General features: G+C 38.5%; 1 protein-coding gene and 1 pseudogene across 5 annotated transcripts in view; both read left to right on the forward strand.

The window, feature by feature from the left end:
• The window catches only part of EPB41L4A (erythrocyte membrane protein band 4.1 like 4A), a 322,974-nt gene that overhangs the window by 273,121 nt on the left and 32,951 nt on the right, over positions 1-16,902 (forward strand). For all 5 annotated transcript variants that reach the window (XM_077138974.1, XM_077138978.1, XM_077138975.1 and 2 more), the window contains 2 exons: positions 10,297-10,344; positions 11,317-11,394. In XM_077138974.1, the coding sequence (XP_076995089.1) occupies positions 10,297-10,344; positions 11,317-11,394 (126 nt within the window). The remainder of the gene's footprint in view (positions 1-10,296; positions 10,345-11,316; positions 11,395-16,902) is intronic.
• On the forward strand, positions 259-8,607 carry LOC143665502 (cyclin-dependent kinases regulatory subunit 1 pseudogene; annotated as a pseudogene).

Consider the following 16,902-nt stretch of genomic DNA (forward strand, 5'->3'; position numbering starts at 1 on the left):
GCGGGGGGGGGGGGGGCTCCGGGTGCACAAGTGCTTCAGTGGTAGAATGCTCGCCTTCCATGTGGGAGACCCGGGTTCAATTCCAGGAACATGCACCCCCCAGAAATAAATAAATAAATAATAAGCTAGGGATTCTCAGGCATACATCCTAAACAGCCAGATGTTTAAACAATAATCTTATAAAATACTGACAGGAACTTGTTTTCTGTATTATTAATTAAGATTAATAGGTTAAAAAAACATATGTTATATATTATGTAATATATAAATATATGCCATATCACTCATTATATACTAATATAATATGCAGCTAATATATGTAACTGTGTATATTAACATATATTAAGCATTTCTACTTAGGAAGACAAAACTTGGTTTAAAAATAAGGTTCCTCTCAGTCTCTCTAAGCCCAACTCTGCAAGTGAAATCATTGCCCTTCCCCCTCCATGGAACATGACATCTGGGGTGAAAGTCTCCCTGATGATGTGGGAGATGACTCCCAGAGATGAATCCAGACCTGGCACTGTGGGATCAACAATTCCATCCTGACCAAATGGGGGAAAGAAATGTAATTAATAAAGTATCAGTGGCAGAGAGAGTTCAAACAGAGTCGAGAGGCTACTCTGGAGGTTGCTCTTATGCAAGCTTCAGGTAGACCTTGTTACCTATCATAACCTGCCAACCCCTAACCAGGACCATTCCAGTCAATCCTAAAGAACACCTAGGGCAATTTATAAGAATCAGCAAGGGTTCCAGGCACTAGAGTAACTTACCAGAAACCTACAACCTCCAGATGGGTCCCTGGTCCAGATAAGTCCTGAAACCTAGCCCAGCCTCTCCAGAACATCAGATAGTTCCATCTCCCTACCCCATACTAGCGACAGACCCTTGCAATATCAAAAATTTAGAATTGCCATCGCCCAAACAACCCCAATGAGTGGTATGGTAAGATTGAAGGTGATGGTGGAATTATACATAGAAGATAGATTTAACAAATAAATATGAGTGCTGAATCATTAAATTGATATCTCTTGTAGTGTCCAGTATTTTAGAGCATCTAGAAGTAAGAACCTAAAATTGTGAAATTGTAACCCATGTCAAAGTCTGAAATATGTTCTACAGCTAATTGTGGTGCTATGCTTGGAAATTTATAGCTTTTTTGTATATATGTTATTGTTCACAAAAAAAGAAGGAAAAAAAAGTCAAATGTGATGATAAAAAAAATATTTAAGCCCCATCCTGGATCAGCTAGAAGAAAAAGTCTGAGCGAATTATATGGTAGCCCATGACAAACTCTGGGATCTATCCTGTAACCACATTTTGAAGAGTGCTTTGAAAACTATTGCTTATTTATTTCTTTGCTGTGTATGTATGTTATACTATACAATAAAAAAAAGTTAAAAAAAATAATGAATTTCCTTAGCTGAGGCTGAGTGCTCTGTTCTCCAGGCTGATATTGTTGCATAAGCATGAGTGAAACCCTTTCCAAGCACAGAACAAGTGAATCCTGTTACATTTTCCCTAGCAGATCAGACAAGTTTGTGTGATTACAGTTTTCTGTGTGTATGCTTAATAAAAATAAAATAGTTTAATAGCTTCCAGCTTTAGGATCTCTCTGCAGAGCAAGCTAGGCTATTGGGACAGGGCCAAGAGAAGACCTAGAAATGACTTAAAGTGCAGTTCATTTCCTTCCTACAGGGTAGGGACTGTGTTTTACTTTGGAAACCCATATAATTGATATTTTTCATTGACTTGTATAATTACTGTAAGTTCCTTCTACTATAAATTACTAAGCTTCTCTTTATATATACAGTGTGCTTGCTAAGTAGAAGCCCTTCTTTCTTCCATGCTCTTTTTCATACTCACATCTGGATCCTTCTACTTCTGTCACTTGCCCAGAGCCTTGTTCCTCAACCTTCTCAAACCAAGTCCTACTTTACCAAGAGCATTTGATGGTTAAGAAAAGTCTACATCACCTTCACCTGGTAGGACTGAGAAGGGGGAGGCAAGATCATGACCAACAGTGATTAGGTAGAATAATAGAATAATAATTGACCTTTGCTTGGGAGTTGAGCGAACTGCTTGATATATATTATCTCGTTTACTCCTTATAGTAACCTTATGAGAATTGGCATTTATATCATTCAGTCACTAGGCATTTCAAGCAGAGAGGTATTAATGCATGGAATTAATGTGAAGGTTTTGAGTAGGTTTGAAGAGCAAAGGGCTGAGGGTGGCATGACCCAGAGATCTGAAAACTGCTACTGTAACTGGCTGGAGGAACAAGGAGAGAAAGGACTGTTAACCCAGAGAAGCTGTCTCTACCTTCTGAGCCTATATCCACTGCTGATGTTGTTTTAACAACACCAGGATGCTGAGCAGGAAACCCTTCTTGTCACCTTTGCTACAGGCATCACCACTAGAGCTAAAACTGCTGGAACAACCATTTCTCAGAAGTGTGGGAGTTGATGCCATGGATGCTGCCCCAAAGCAAAATCACATCCCCTTTTCTCCTGTAAATCTTACCAAGTGAAATCTTTCCAGGTGATTCTTACCAAGTGCCTCTCTAGGCTTCTGGTCTTGGCAGTACAGGGGAGATGATGGAAGGGTCATTGTGGGGCTGAGTACCAATGGAAAATGCCTAGTCCAGCATTACTATCTCACTTTCACAGGTGAGAAAACTGAGGTTCAGGGATATTATAATAGCTTATCCTTTGATGCACATCTGGGATTTGAATTTAAGTCTGTCCACATATCTGAAAAAGGCAGGAATAATGATCTCATTTAAATAAGGCAGGAGGAAACATAACCTGTACTTTTTCTCTACCCTGGGACCTTAATGGGTTTTCTTCTTGGGAACTTGGGACATCACTTAAAGCCAAGGCAACCCCACTCCAAAACACTTAACGTGCATTTTTGTGTATGGATGTGCATTGAGGGGAAGCGTAGGGGGATGTAGAGTTTCTAAATAGGAATTTGGCGTTGTGTTTATTTTTTTAAAATAGATTTTTACATGTTTATCATTAATAATTATTCGCGCAATTTATCAGCACTCCCTAAATTATTACACATGTTGAATAGTTGTTTTCATTTCAATACATATGAAAACAAATTTAATAAGCTTTGCTAAATATACTGCAATTTACATGATTCCCCCTCCCAAAATTAATTGCTCAAAATAGTTGAAAGAATATACACTCCCAAATTCTAGCTTAAAGACTTCTACATCGAGATACTTTTTCTGCAAAACACAGAGAAGTAATTGTGAAGAAAGAACATAGGATCCTTTTCATGATCACAGTCCAGGGGAATGGTTATTTTGATTTACTAGGAAGAGAGTCTGTTTTGCCTGAGCAGTCATAGGGCCTTCTGTCTAGTTCTGTGTGCCATTTGAAAGGTTTCTTATTAGCCATGTATGTTTTGAGGAGACCATGTTGGCATAGAAGAGTTAAATTACATTCTTCTCTGTTTATTTCTACCATCAGCACCTCTGTCCTTGTCAGTCTTGTTTCATCTTTCCATGTATTTGCCTTGCTACTTGGCATAAATCCCAACATAGCTGTATTAACTCTGCCATTTAAAACCAAGATTTTTCATCAGTATGGAAGAGTCTTAAGAAATTAAATTTAATAATAGGACATTCTATTTTGCTATGGATGCCAAGGGATCACAATTTGCAAAAGATATAAAAATGCCCTGTTTTGCCAGTTGCCATGAAATAAATTCAGCTACCAAATTCTGGCCAAGTCTAGAACAGTGGTCCTTAACGTTTTTGGGGTACAGAACCCTCTGAAAATCTGATGAAATGGTAGATTAATTCCCTGGGGAGAATTGCACATATTTAAATACATATCAAAATTTGCATATAATTTCCCAGGCTCATGGGGACCCTGAGGCCTGGCTGTTTGAACATTCCTGTTCCAGAAAAAGAAAGCCAACATACTTTCTGGCAGTGCAATGTATTTTTGCCCCTCAGCTTCCATCTGTACCCTCAAAAATGTTTGTATGTCCGGCAGTGTGCTAGACACCATTGGATAAAGTCTCTGTCCTTTGAGAGTTTATAGTCTGTTGGTGGAGAAGTAGATGAGCCACACAAATACGTATGCAGTTATGACCTTGTTATGTTCTATGAGGGAGAGTTATGTGGTGCTTACGGGAATTGTAAAAAACTTTGTATTAAAATCTAACATGCATACAGAAAAATACAGTGTTATAAATGTAACTGCTTGATAAAATTCTTGCAAACCAAACACCATGTAACCAGCACTATTGGGAGTTTTTGCTAAGCTGCTCAATCAAGAAGGTCAGAGTTGGGTTCCCTGAGATTAGACGCTTAAGCTGGTATCTGAGATAAGAGTAGACACAAAGAAAGGAAAGGCTACTACAAATAAAGGGGCTGGCACAAACAGAGCCTCACGAAGGAAGGGAGCAGGAAACATTCACAAAAAGAAAAATAGTTCATTGTTGGTCATGTTTGGAGAGTAGAGAGATATGTGTTAAAAAAATGAACCTGGAGATCAGAACACAGCGGTGCGGAAGACAAAGTCTATATTTTAGAAACACACATACTCTTTGAGACCAAAGGAAGAAAGGTTTATTTGGTCAGGAACCAAAATTTTCTGTAGCACATAATCCAATTCAACCTATCTTTAAAGCTCATTTGAACAACTGAAACACAGGGAGCCCAGAATAGGAAAGAGGTCCTTTAATCCTGTATAGCTTAATATAATGCCTGGAAACATCCCAGAGTATATTAAGCAGATAATCAAAAATATTGGCAAAGTTCCTTGAGTTATGGGAGAAAAAATATGAAACTATTAAACCTTACCATCAGGAAATCCCCTGATACTGTGTCAAACTTTAGGGACACCCAAATCAATAGGCCATACCCTTGATCTTGAAGCTTACTCTTGTGAAGCTTATGTAGGTAGTTAGAGAAACTTAGCCTACCTATAGGTATGCCTAAGAATTACTTCTGGAGGACCTCTTTTGTTGCTCAGATGTTGCCTCACTCTCTCTAAGCCCAACTCTGAAACTGAAATCATTGCCCTCTCCCCTATGTGGGACATGACATCCAGGGGTGAAAGTCTCCCTGGTGGCATGGGAGATAACTCCCAGGAATGAATCTGGCCCTGGCACTGTGGGATCAACAATTCTATCCTGACCAAAAGGGGCAAAAGAAGTGTAACTAATAAAGTATCAGTGGCAGAGAGTTCAAGTAGAGTCGAGAGGCTACTCTGGAAGTTGCTGTTATGCAAGCTTCAGTTAGACACTGCAACCTATGGTAACCTGCCAACCCCCAACCAAGACCATTCCGGCCAATCTTAAGGAACACCTAGGATAATTTCTAAGATCTCACAAGGGTTCCATGTGCAGTAACTTTCCAGAAGCCTACAACCTTCGGAAATGTCCCTGGACCAGATAAGTCTGAAACCTAGAGGGCCCAGCCTCTCCAACACGTCAGATACTTCCGTCTCTCTACCCTATATTAGTGACAGACCCTTCCAACATGAAAAAGTTAGAATGACCTAGCCCAAACACCCCTAAAGAGAGGGATAGAAAGATCAAAGTGGAGATCAAAGTGATAGTGGAGTTATACAGAGAAGATAGGATTTAACAAATGAATATGATTGTTGAATAATTAAATTGATAATCTCTTTTAGTCTCTAGTATCTTAGAGCAACTAGAAGTAAAAACCTGAAATTGTGGAATTGTAACCCATACCAAATTCTGAAATACGTTCTACAGTTAATTGTGGTGCTGTGCTTTGAAACATTGCTTTTTTTGTATGTATATTATTTTTCACAAGAAAGAAAAAAAGTCAATTGTGGTGATAAAAAAATATTGAAGCCATCTAGCCTCCTATATTCTGGAGCAGCTAGAAGGAAAAATATGAGAGGATTGCTTTGGTAGCCCATGACAAACTCTGGGATCTGTCCTGTAACCACTTGTTAAAGAGTGCTTTGAAAACTATTGCTTTTTTATTTCTTTATAGTATATGTTATACTATACAATAAGAAAGTTAAAAAAAAAAATGAACATGGAGAGGAAGAACAGCGTTGAAAGGGATAACTGTGAGTTTGGTGTTTGATACGCTGAGTTTGTGTTACCTTTGAGAAGTCCAGGTGCAGATTTCAAATGGGTTGTTATATTTGAGTCAGGAGCTATATAGCTCTCTTGACTAAAATATAAATTTGTCAAATAGCTTCTTAAGTATATTAGTAGAAATATGTAATGTAGTTGAGGCTGTCTATGTGTATAATATAGAAATTTTGATATCTTTCACAAAATATGATTTTAGCTGTATGAAGACAAAGTCAAAGTTGGAAATGTGAGAAAATTCAATATTGAATGGCTTAGGTGAAGAGGATTAGCTTCCAAAGGAGGCAGAAAAATTGGGGCCAGAAGAAAAACCAAGAGATTGAAAAAGGAAGAGACTGCTTGCTAAATAGCTACCTTTTCTATTATTTTTCAGAATGGTAGAAGCTAAGTTTATATATCCCAGGTATGAGATGAGAGCTTCCCACTATAAGAATTGGACAAGTGGAAGAGAAAAGATTGTAGATACTAACTTTCAAAGACTCCTCCAATGAAATAGCTAAGACTGCTGCATTTTACTTTGTTCCACTTTACAGTGAAGCCGTCAATTGACATCCATTGCACCATTCAAAGGGTTTCCAGGCTTTCTAGTGCCCAGTGCTTTTGGAAACAATGATGTTGGAGGAAACAGAGAAAAACTTCTAAAAACACATAATTATTACCTTCAGAAAATGGAAAAATATATCAATGAATTTCTATAAAAGGGAGATGGGATAGGAAAGAGATCTTAGAACTTTAGTGTGGCAGAATTTTTAAAAATTCAATAAAAAGTTTAGAAGATAAATTAACAAAATCTTCCCAACTGTAGGGCAAAATAAATAAATACATGGAAATAAGGATAAAATCATCAAACTTGCACATTAAACATTCAACTAATGAACTTTCTAGGAAAAAAGGAAAATGAAGGGGCATGCTGCTGGAGTTGTTTGGAAGTTGGTGCAGGGCTGAGGACCTCAGTCAGAGCCATCATGTCGCATAGACAGATTTACCATTCAGACAAAATCACAGCGAGGAGTTCAAGTCCTGCATGTCATGTTGCACAAGGACATAGCCAAGCTGGTTCCTAAAACCCATCTGATATCTGAATTGGAATGGAGGAATCTTGGCATTCAACAGAGTCAGGGATGGGTCCATTATGTGATCCATGAACCAGAACCTTACATCTTACTGTTCCACAGGCCACTACCTAAGAAGCCAAAGAAATGAAGCTTGGGAACAGTTTTTCAGCCTCAAGCTGTGCATGGCTCTCCTTACTTGCTGACATCTTTCTGTTTCTCACTTTGATATTTAAAGGATGTTTAATAGACTGTGCTTTGCCTCTTGAGCAGAGTCAGCACCACCCACTGCCCAGCCAGATGAGTGCTCTGTGGGCCATAGCATCAGTTAAGTGTGACCCCAGATGCCACGTTGGGCTCTGTGTCCAGCACAACACACCTAGCAGATGGAGGAAGCATCTGAGAATAAGACCCCTGGCTCAAGTACAGGGATTGTGTAAACTTGGTATTTTGCTTTTTTCCTGCCAGGTGTTGTATGTATGGTGACTTGTGGCTTTATGTTTCAATGTATTGGAAACTTTTCATTTTATTCAAGAAGTCTGTTCCATGCTAAAACCCTTGATTAAAGAGGAAGTTTTTGTAAAGGAAAATGAAGAAGAAACTATTGAAGAAATAGCACGAGAAAATATTCCAAAAATGAGAGATATGACTTTATAGATGGAGAGAACCCACTGAGTGTTGTCTAGCACAGTAGATTGAAAAATTAGATCCATACCTAGGTCCATTATCTTGAAATTTGAAAACATTATAGATTTGAGAGTATCTTTAAAAAATTTAGGGGGCTGGGATGAAGAGGGAGAGAAAACAGTTTATGCATAAAAGGTGACAAATCAGATTGCTTAAGAGCAATACCAGAGAAAAAGGTAATGGGGCATTGTGTTAAAAATTCTGAGGGAAAAATTTCAGTTTAGGATTCTAGGTTCAGATAAACAATGATTATATTTGTAGAATGAAGATATTTCACGTCTCAAAAAAATGTCTCAAAAAAATGTCCCTGCCGTGAAAATTTTCTCTGTTAGCCACTGGAAAAAGATATTCTCCACCCAAATGGTGGAATAAGACAAGTAGGCATGAGACCCAGAAATATAGCATCCATCACCTAAAGAAGCAAAATTCCCTGGGTTATGGTGAAAGGAGCTAGTCAAAGTGACATCTATTCAGCAATACTAAAAAGCAGTCCATCATTCAGATGTGAGCTCAAAGGAGGGATGCCAATGGAGCTCACAGATTACCTGTTTGTTCAGAGGAAGAGGAGTTTGGATGAAGAAATAGTGATAAGCACAAACAAAACTAAGCACGTCATAGGTGCATAGAAAACCAGGCATTTGTCTCTAGGAAAAGTTAAAATCTTTATAAGAATGAAATTGTAATCCTAGAATTCTTTTTAATCATATGTGGACACTATTTTTATAGTTGTGCTTATTCTAAATAGTTGTCCAAAATTTTGGTTTAATGACAGAAGACTGCATCGCATTGATGTTATGTTATTTGATGTAAGTATATTGGAAAAATGGAGGAATGGAAACTGTAGCAGTGGTATTAAACAGCCATGTCTGCCTATATATAATAGATAGTATGGAAAAGGAGACAAGGGGCATAGATACCTCACTCGAGAAGTTTGGCTTTGAAGGAAGAGAGCCCAGGCAGAAGCTGAAGTATAATGTAGGCTCAAAGTAAGTTTGGGTTTAAATAGAAGAAATGTGAGGATGTTAAAAGTTGGTGGAGAGAGTTCAGCAAAAGGACAAGTTGAATATATGTGTGAGGTGGAAGGTGGTTAATGAGAGTCATTGAGAAGACAAAAGGTGATGAGACTCACTTAGCACTGGTGGAGGGATGGATCTTAGTTGTAAGGGCAGATCCATGAGTGAGATGTTGATAAGGTATTTTTGGTAGCGGTAATGTGAAAGAGCTCCCATTTGATGGCTAGTTTTTCATTTGGAAGGAGAAAACAAAGTCAAGTGTTCACTGGGTCAGAGGTTGCAAGATATAAGAGTTTGAAACAGCTTTGCAGAAACAGAGAGTTGGATCATAGCCATGTTATGGGCCCATTTGAGGTTTATTGTCATGGATTTGTAGTGTACCTAATAGCACTTCTGTGTAACTCCCTCCAGCACTGCTCAGCCAGCTGTCTGGCCAGGCTCACAGAACCTGAACAATTATTTTTGCTCATACTTGGGGTTTTGCCAAAAAGATGAAACAAAAAAACAGAGGGTTGGCGGGAGTTTTGAATACTGGCATGCGTGTTATTGAAACAATGGACCAAAGATCTAAGCTGAGTAAGGAGGTGAGTGAAGAAAGGTGAAGAGCTGGTAGAGACCATAGCAAGCAAGGTCAATAAATAAACAGTTCTGATAAGGTCAAAGAAAAGGTAAGATGGAACAGCTAACATATATGGAGCGCTTACATTGTACCAGTCACTTATCTACACATTTTAAATATATTAATTTATTTTATCCTCATAAAATCCTTTTGAGGGAGATTCTATTAAAACTCAGGCACTGTGTTTAAATCACAAACTCATCAATGGAGGGGTAGGATTCCTATTCAAGTTGTCTGACTCCAGAGCCAACACTATTAACCAGGATGGCTCATGGAAGTTGTTTGAAAGTAAACAGAGAGGGGAGAAGATGTCAGAAAGCAAAGTGTTTGGTGGTAATTACAGATGATGACAAGGTCTAAAGCATGACCCTGGTGTGGGATGCTGAATTGTAGTGGAAGAAGTCATAAAACATGGGGCCAAGGGACTTTGAGAAAGGTGTTGGAAAAGGCATCCACATGAGGGTTGATGTCAGTTAGACTATGGCACGACGTGGCTTGGCAGATTGCGAACTTAGGAGCTACAGGCAAACACCATCATTGGATGAGTGGAATTTATCTGATATATTGTGCATTGTTGCCTCTGTTTGCAGCTCCCACTAGATTGATGGCTTCTTGAGGCCAGAGACTGTATAATTTGGTGTCATGTTTCATTTCTGGCATCTGTTGTAGGGCTTGACATATATGTGCACTTCAATGTTTGGGGAATGAATGACTGTGTAACAGATATGCATTAACTGAAGTGAAACTCATTTTGGTATGCTTTCCTTAGCCAACTGATAATGCTCTATTTTCTTTAATCTCTTCATCTACTTGTCTCCCACAGGAAAGCCCATAACAGTGGTGAAGACTCAGATCTAAAGCAAAGGAGGAGGTAAAAAAAACAAAATAAAATAAATGGCAGAAGGGTCAGGGAGAGGGAGGAATGATTAGCAGGTTGACAGTACCAGAGTTGAGGCAAGAGTGAAGACTCTTCCAGTTTTATCAGTGGCCGCTTTAAGCATATTCTAAGTCTTTTTTTTTTTAAAATTTTATTTTAAAAGCCATTTTGGGCTTTTATTATATAGTCTTCCACTCTGTAGTATCCTTAGGTATTCCTCTTCTTCCTTCTCCTTTGTGTCTAAGAGGAGCTGTCTTCGTTACCTTAAACCACCCCAAAACTCAGGACTTTCTACAACCACCACCATATAGATCTTGTATAATTCCTTCAGTTGCACAGGCACTTCTTGAGCCAGTCTTGCTTGAAGTCTCACATGAGGCTCACTCCTGTTTGATGTTTTGGCAGAAGTGTAGGAGGTTGGAGACCTCTCTCTCTCTCTTTCTAATGGACAATGGCTGGGAGGAAGCAGAAGCTGCCCCTCCTGCTTAGGGTTAGTTTTAGAACTAGCAAAGTGTCCCTTCCACCCCGTTCTGTTAGTAAAATTAGCAACAGACCAGCCCACATTCAAGGAGAGGGAAAATAAACTCCACTCTTCACTGGGGCTAGGAAGTGGGAAGTGCAGTGTGGAGAGAAGGATTTGTGTATTTAGTCCACTACTGGGGCTCATAGCTTTGCCATGTCAGACCTTTGTTGGAAATGATTGATTTTGTGGTCAAACATTATGATGTTTGCCTTAATCTAATTTCATATTTGCCTTGCGTTGCTCTTTCCCTGAGCTGTACGCTTGTTCAGATGTCTGACTGAATTGAGAAACATTGACTGGGAGAAAGATAATAAAGCTATTTATATTTTGCTTAGTAATTTTACTGCAAAATTTATTCCAGAGAACCAATGTAAGTCTTTCTGAAACTTTTCATTTGTTGTAAATGTGGAATTTTTCCTTTTGCTCTTCTATTTTGTCTTCAGGTCACGTTCACGTTGTAATACAAGCAGTGGTAGCGAATCAGAAAACTCTAATAGAGAACACCGGAAAAAGAGAAACAGGTAATATCTGAATACTGTAGTTAACTGGAACTCTGAAATCAGGCTGCCAGTGGTGTTAGAAGCTGAGTGTCCCATGTATTTTTAAACTTGATTTTCTCATCTGAGTTTCAGAAGGAATCTGGCACTATTTTGAAGCACTAGTTTAGGAAACCTCAGTTCTTTGGACTGAGTTTTCTTATTAAGATAATTATTTAGTCATTTAACAATGAGGTCCCTTCTTTTAAAAAAAGATTCTCTATTTAGGTACAACATAGTGAATGTGAGGAATCTTACCATTTGTGAAGGGTTTACTCCCTCAAGTATCTTTTAATATCTTTATTGTATTTTGCCCAACCAAAAAGTTGTATCATTTCATAGATTCCATAGTTTCAGTCTTACTTATATGTACATTCAAAATATGCTTTTATTCTTGAGAGACACACCTAGAAGGGTAAATGCAGTCAGTTCATAGCTGTAAGACTCATTTTTAAGAGCTTGTTAATATAATCATATGACATGTAATTAACACTAGTGGTGGCTTAATGCATTAATCAGTTTCCCCTAGTTCCAAAATATCTGTTTGAAAATATTAAGTATTTATATGGTCAGTGAAAAAGAGCATCTAATTGGGAGTTGAAGAGATTTGTTTACTTATTAGTTGTGATAATTTCTAACCCAGTGGTTCTCAACTAGGGGGAAATTTTGTCCTTCCCTCATACCTCATCTCTCCCTAGGATATTTGACATTGTTTGGAGACATTCTTGATTATCACACTTTGGGGGAAGGGATGCTGCTGGCATCTTTTAGGTAGATACCAAGGACGTTGTTAAACATCCAACAATGCACAAGAGAAGCCCTGCAATAAAGAAGTATCCATTGCTCCTGATGTGAAGCGCTGTTCTAACTTCATATAGATCTCTGGTCTGGCTGTTTTACTTTTGTGGGTCTTCTTTTTCTTTCCTGCAAATTGAGGAAACTGGACTGACACTCTGCAAAATCCTTCTTTAATGCTTAGAGACCTTGTGCTTGGAACAAATCGAATCACCATGTCCTATAAATACAAAGCCTGCATGAAAATAGCCCAGAAAGTATTATAAAAATGGGCCATTTTCTTAGGAAAACTTCTTATGTGGAACCCTTTGTAGGGCTGGAATCATACTACATAGATGTGAGATCTCAATGTATTACAGCACCTTTCTCAAGGAAATGATTTCAGTTTCTTCATGTATAAAAACCCAAGTATGAGAGGTAGATAGATGTCCCTTAGGTGCTTCTCCCTGCCTGCACTAAAATTCAGTGTTTCTGCAAAATCAATACAAAACAAAGCAAAAAAAAAAAAGCCACTTTTTTTCCCATTCGAATCTTGTACTTATTGATCAAGCCAGTATCATAATATATCTATCTATTTCTGTTTTTCTTGATCTATTCTAAGTTGTGTGTAGAAGGTGGCCCATTTAAAAGCTGTATCTGTTGGGGCCTAAGGTGCTTACAGTGACCTCTGCTATTAAAAATGAAGCACCATTTAAAGGTGGCCAACAGACCTTAAATAGCTTATTACTGATCTAGCTGCCCTGGCTTCAATATTCCATGTATTTCCTTCCTCAAGAGTTTTGTTCCCTACACCCAAATGAACAGTTCTTTAGACTGTCTTTCTCTGAACTGTATAGGAAATATATTATATAATGAAGATGGTTCTGAATATTCTAAGTCTAATGAGAAATAGCTTCCAAAATACACACTGATACATTTCATGCAAAGGGACCAAAAGGCTTTTGAGAATTTTATTTTATCTGTAGAAATATCATCCTAGGGGTACATAGTTTGCCTGTGTCTGCAGAAGATGAGGTCTAGGGTCCACCTCTCAGGGGCATAGCAAAAAGGGGCAGAAAAAGAAATATCTTCTAGTTCTAATCAGTGAAGCCTCCCCACTTCTCAAAATGCTAGCGCAGCAGGTGACTATGCAGGGAAAGAGGGTGTAGGCACATTTATAAGCTCTGGTGCCCTTTATCCACTATACTACTATTATATATAGTAACAGTGCTATACTACTGTTATATATAACCCCTCCCATTATTAGCCTTTTAAAAATTGCTTTATATATATATATATATATATATATATAATTTTCATTTTAACCATTTTAAGTGTAAGTCAGTGACATTAATTACATTATTGTGCTACTATAAATACAGTCCATTGCCAAAACTTTTTCATCACCCAAATCAGAAACTCTACCCATTAAGCAATAACTCTCTGTTGTACTTTCTTAGCTGCTAAAACAAATACTAAACAGTGGGCTGGCTTAAAACAGGAATTTACTGGTTCATGGTTTCAGAGGCTAGAAAGTTTGCTCCCTCCCAGGTTGCTATCTTCTGGCTGACTGGCAGCCTTTGGGGTTTCTCGGCTTTTCTGTCATGTGGCAGTGGCTTCTTCTTTCTCTTCTGGGATCCATTGACTTTCAGCTTCTGGCCGCTTCTGGTGGCTTCTCTGTTTGACTTTCACTTTGCTCATAAAGGATTCTAGTAATCCAGGTCAAAGCCTAACCTGATTCAGTGGCCACATCTTAGCTGAAGTCTCTTCTGCAGGGGTCTTACTTATGGGGGGTCCACATCCACCAGAACCAGGAACGTGTCCAAACTGGGTGCACAGTCAGTCCCCACACTCCCCACTCCCCTTTTCCCCAGCCTCTGGCAACTTTTAATCTTCGTCATGTCTCTGGATGTTTCATGTAAGTGGAATCATATAATAACTGTTCTTTTGTGTTTGGCTTAATTCACTTAGGATAATATTTTCAAGGTACATCCATGCTATAGCTTATATCAGGACTTCATTCATTTTGGGGGCTGAATAATATTCCACTGCAGTTTTCCATTGGATATAAGACATTCTTTGATCTATTCATGTGTTGATGGACACTTGGGTTGTTTCCACTTTTTGGCTCTTTTGAATAAAGCTACTATGAACATAGGTATACAAGTATCTGTTTGAGTTTCATTATTAACTTTTAAAATTTTTCCAGGAAATTCTACATGGCATAGTAAGACACTTAGCTCTGAGTATTTAAAGAACAAGCTCTGCTAATGGTCCCACCCTTTCTTCTGTCTGTGATAAAGGGTTGTCTCCTGACTTCCTACATGTGCTAAAGGTACCTTTTTTAGGGAGGGGATGAATCTTTTCACCTCATCCGTCCTTCCTTGTTATGGCTGGCAGCGTGATCCAGCCCAGCTCTCCGTGCTTTCCTTTGTGCCTTTATTAACCTCTGGTTCTGTAACCACAGAACAGACCAAACAGAATCTTATATATGCTGCCATTCCACTTTCCACTTGTAAGGTTTGTAAGGATGCTTCATAACTAATACAAAAACCTGCATCCAGACACGCCCTACTTTCCTGCTTTTTCCCTTCTTGGAGAGAGGGGCAACTATTGGGCAAAATTACCTTTCAGAAACTGTTTTGAAGTCCACAACGGGTGTCTGGTGGAAGTTTGGATAGAGTTTGCTTTACTTTATGGAGATTTTGTGTGATATTTAATATGCTGTTCCCATTGCCACCCCTTCTCGCTATTTTGTTTCTGTTTTAATGTTCAGAAAGTCTTTCCTGCTGAGTTTAAGGCAATTCTGTAGGGATGATGTTCTTTTTTTTTTTTTTAACAAAGTGTACCCACTGAAGCTCAAACTGCTTTACTGTTTCCATGGATGACAATTTAAATTTCTTTTATTTTGTGTGAAGAGAAACAAAAGTTAAACAGTATTTATGAACCAGTTTTGTTCGGAGCAGTAGCAATGGTGTTGAATGATCATTAAGACGTACTGTAACCCACACCAACTCTGGAAGGCTAGTATTAGAACCAGAGATTGTTGTTTTATTTAGTTTTAAATTTAGAAAAATAAAACTGTAAATGAGTACACCGCCACCCCACCATGTTTGGGTCCAGAGCTAACCAGGCCAGATGTGTGAGGGTTCTTGTGTTAGCTGTGTGTTAACTGTCGGGCTTCATTCCACAGCTGCTTCCTAGAACACCAGAAGGCTTCACTCTCCTCCTGTATGTGAGGCGTTGTTTATTTTTTCCCTTATCCCTTTCCACTTTAAATGTTTTTTCTTTACTGTTTTCATAGTCTGGATGGGTATCCTGTAATTTTCTAAGTTTTGAGGTTTAAGAAGATTTTTTTTTGCTCCATTTTTATAACTAGCTAGAAGTTGGGGGACAGTTTCTCATTATAATATCTAAGTTTACAGATATTATTTCCCCCTTAGTTGCCCTACTTATTTTCCTCATCTTTTTCACTATTATCTTGCCTCCAATTTCATTCTTTATACTATGTTTTTTTTTCTCCACCCAAATTTCTTTCTTCTTTTCTTAGCCTCTTTCCCATGCTTTCTTCATTTCTTCTGTCTTTGAATTCTGTATTCACTTAGGAGCCAATGGTGTATAACCAAAAAAACCCCCAAAGATTTGGGTTCGGGTCTTGGTTCTGCCATATGTTTTACCTTGGGTAACTGATTTAACCAATACTAATTTTAGTTGTCTCATCTTTAATATGGGTGTATAATAGCTGATCTGTTTTTTTTTTTTTTTTTTTTGGATCTATTCCTATAAAGAACAGATAAAATCTAAGAAAGTGCTTTGGAATATAGAATCATACTGTTCTATACCTCTTTGCCTGTCCCAATCTTTGCCATGCATTTTCCAGTTTTCCTTCGGCCCTATCTTCCTTTCTCCCATTTTCTCCAATGTACACATTTGGTTATTTTTAGATCAGGCATTTCAACCTCTAATACATGGGTAGGTTTCAGTGATCTGATTATCATTTGAAATTGAATGTAAAATTGTGTGTGTGTTTCCAACAGTGTATTTTCCTGGCTATAGGGTCCCTAACTTTTATCAGATTCTTAAGGGGCCTATATGACCCCTAAAACATTATGAAATGTTCATTAGTATCTAAACGGTGAAATATAGATTGGTATTGAGAAATGATACTGGCATTTCAATTCGCTGGTAGGATTAAAAGCTAAAATGCTTAAATTTTCTTCTGTATCTGCTTTGCTATACAGATTTGTGAATTAGGATTAGATTGCATTCATTTTCACTAATTAATATTTTGAATCTTGTGCTTGAGATGAGAAGAGTTGGTCAGCTGCTTGCTTATAGGTTTGAGCTCATGGGCCATTCCCTGGACTGGCTCAGGGAGACTTTGGTAGTTAGATTCAGGTGTCAACTTGGCTAGGTGAAGGTGCTTAGTTCTATTGCTGTGGACATGAGCCAGTGGCATGTGAACCTCATCTGTTGTTGATTACATCTGCAGTTGGCTAGGAGGCATGCCTGCTGCAATGAATGATGTTTGATTTAATTGACTTGGGTTTAAATGAGGGACTCAACGTAGCACAGTCCAAGCAGCTTAGCATACCTCATCTCAGCACTTGCAGCTCAGCCCAGGCCTTTGGAGATGCAGAAAGGAATCACCCTGGGGAAAGTTGTTGGAACCCAGAGGCCTGGAGAGAAGGCCAGCAGAGATCGCCCTGTGCCTTCCCA

Source organism: Tamandua tetradactyla, chromosome 21 (assembly GCF_023851605.1).
Source record: "Tamandua tetradactyla isolate mTamTet1 chromosome 21, mTamTet1.pri, whole genome shotgun sequence".
Classification (NCBI taxonomy): Eukaryota; Metazoa; Chordata; class Mammalia; order Pilosa; family Myrmecophagidae; genus Tamandua; species Tamandua tetradactyla.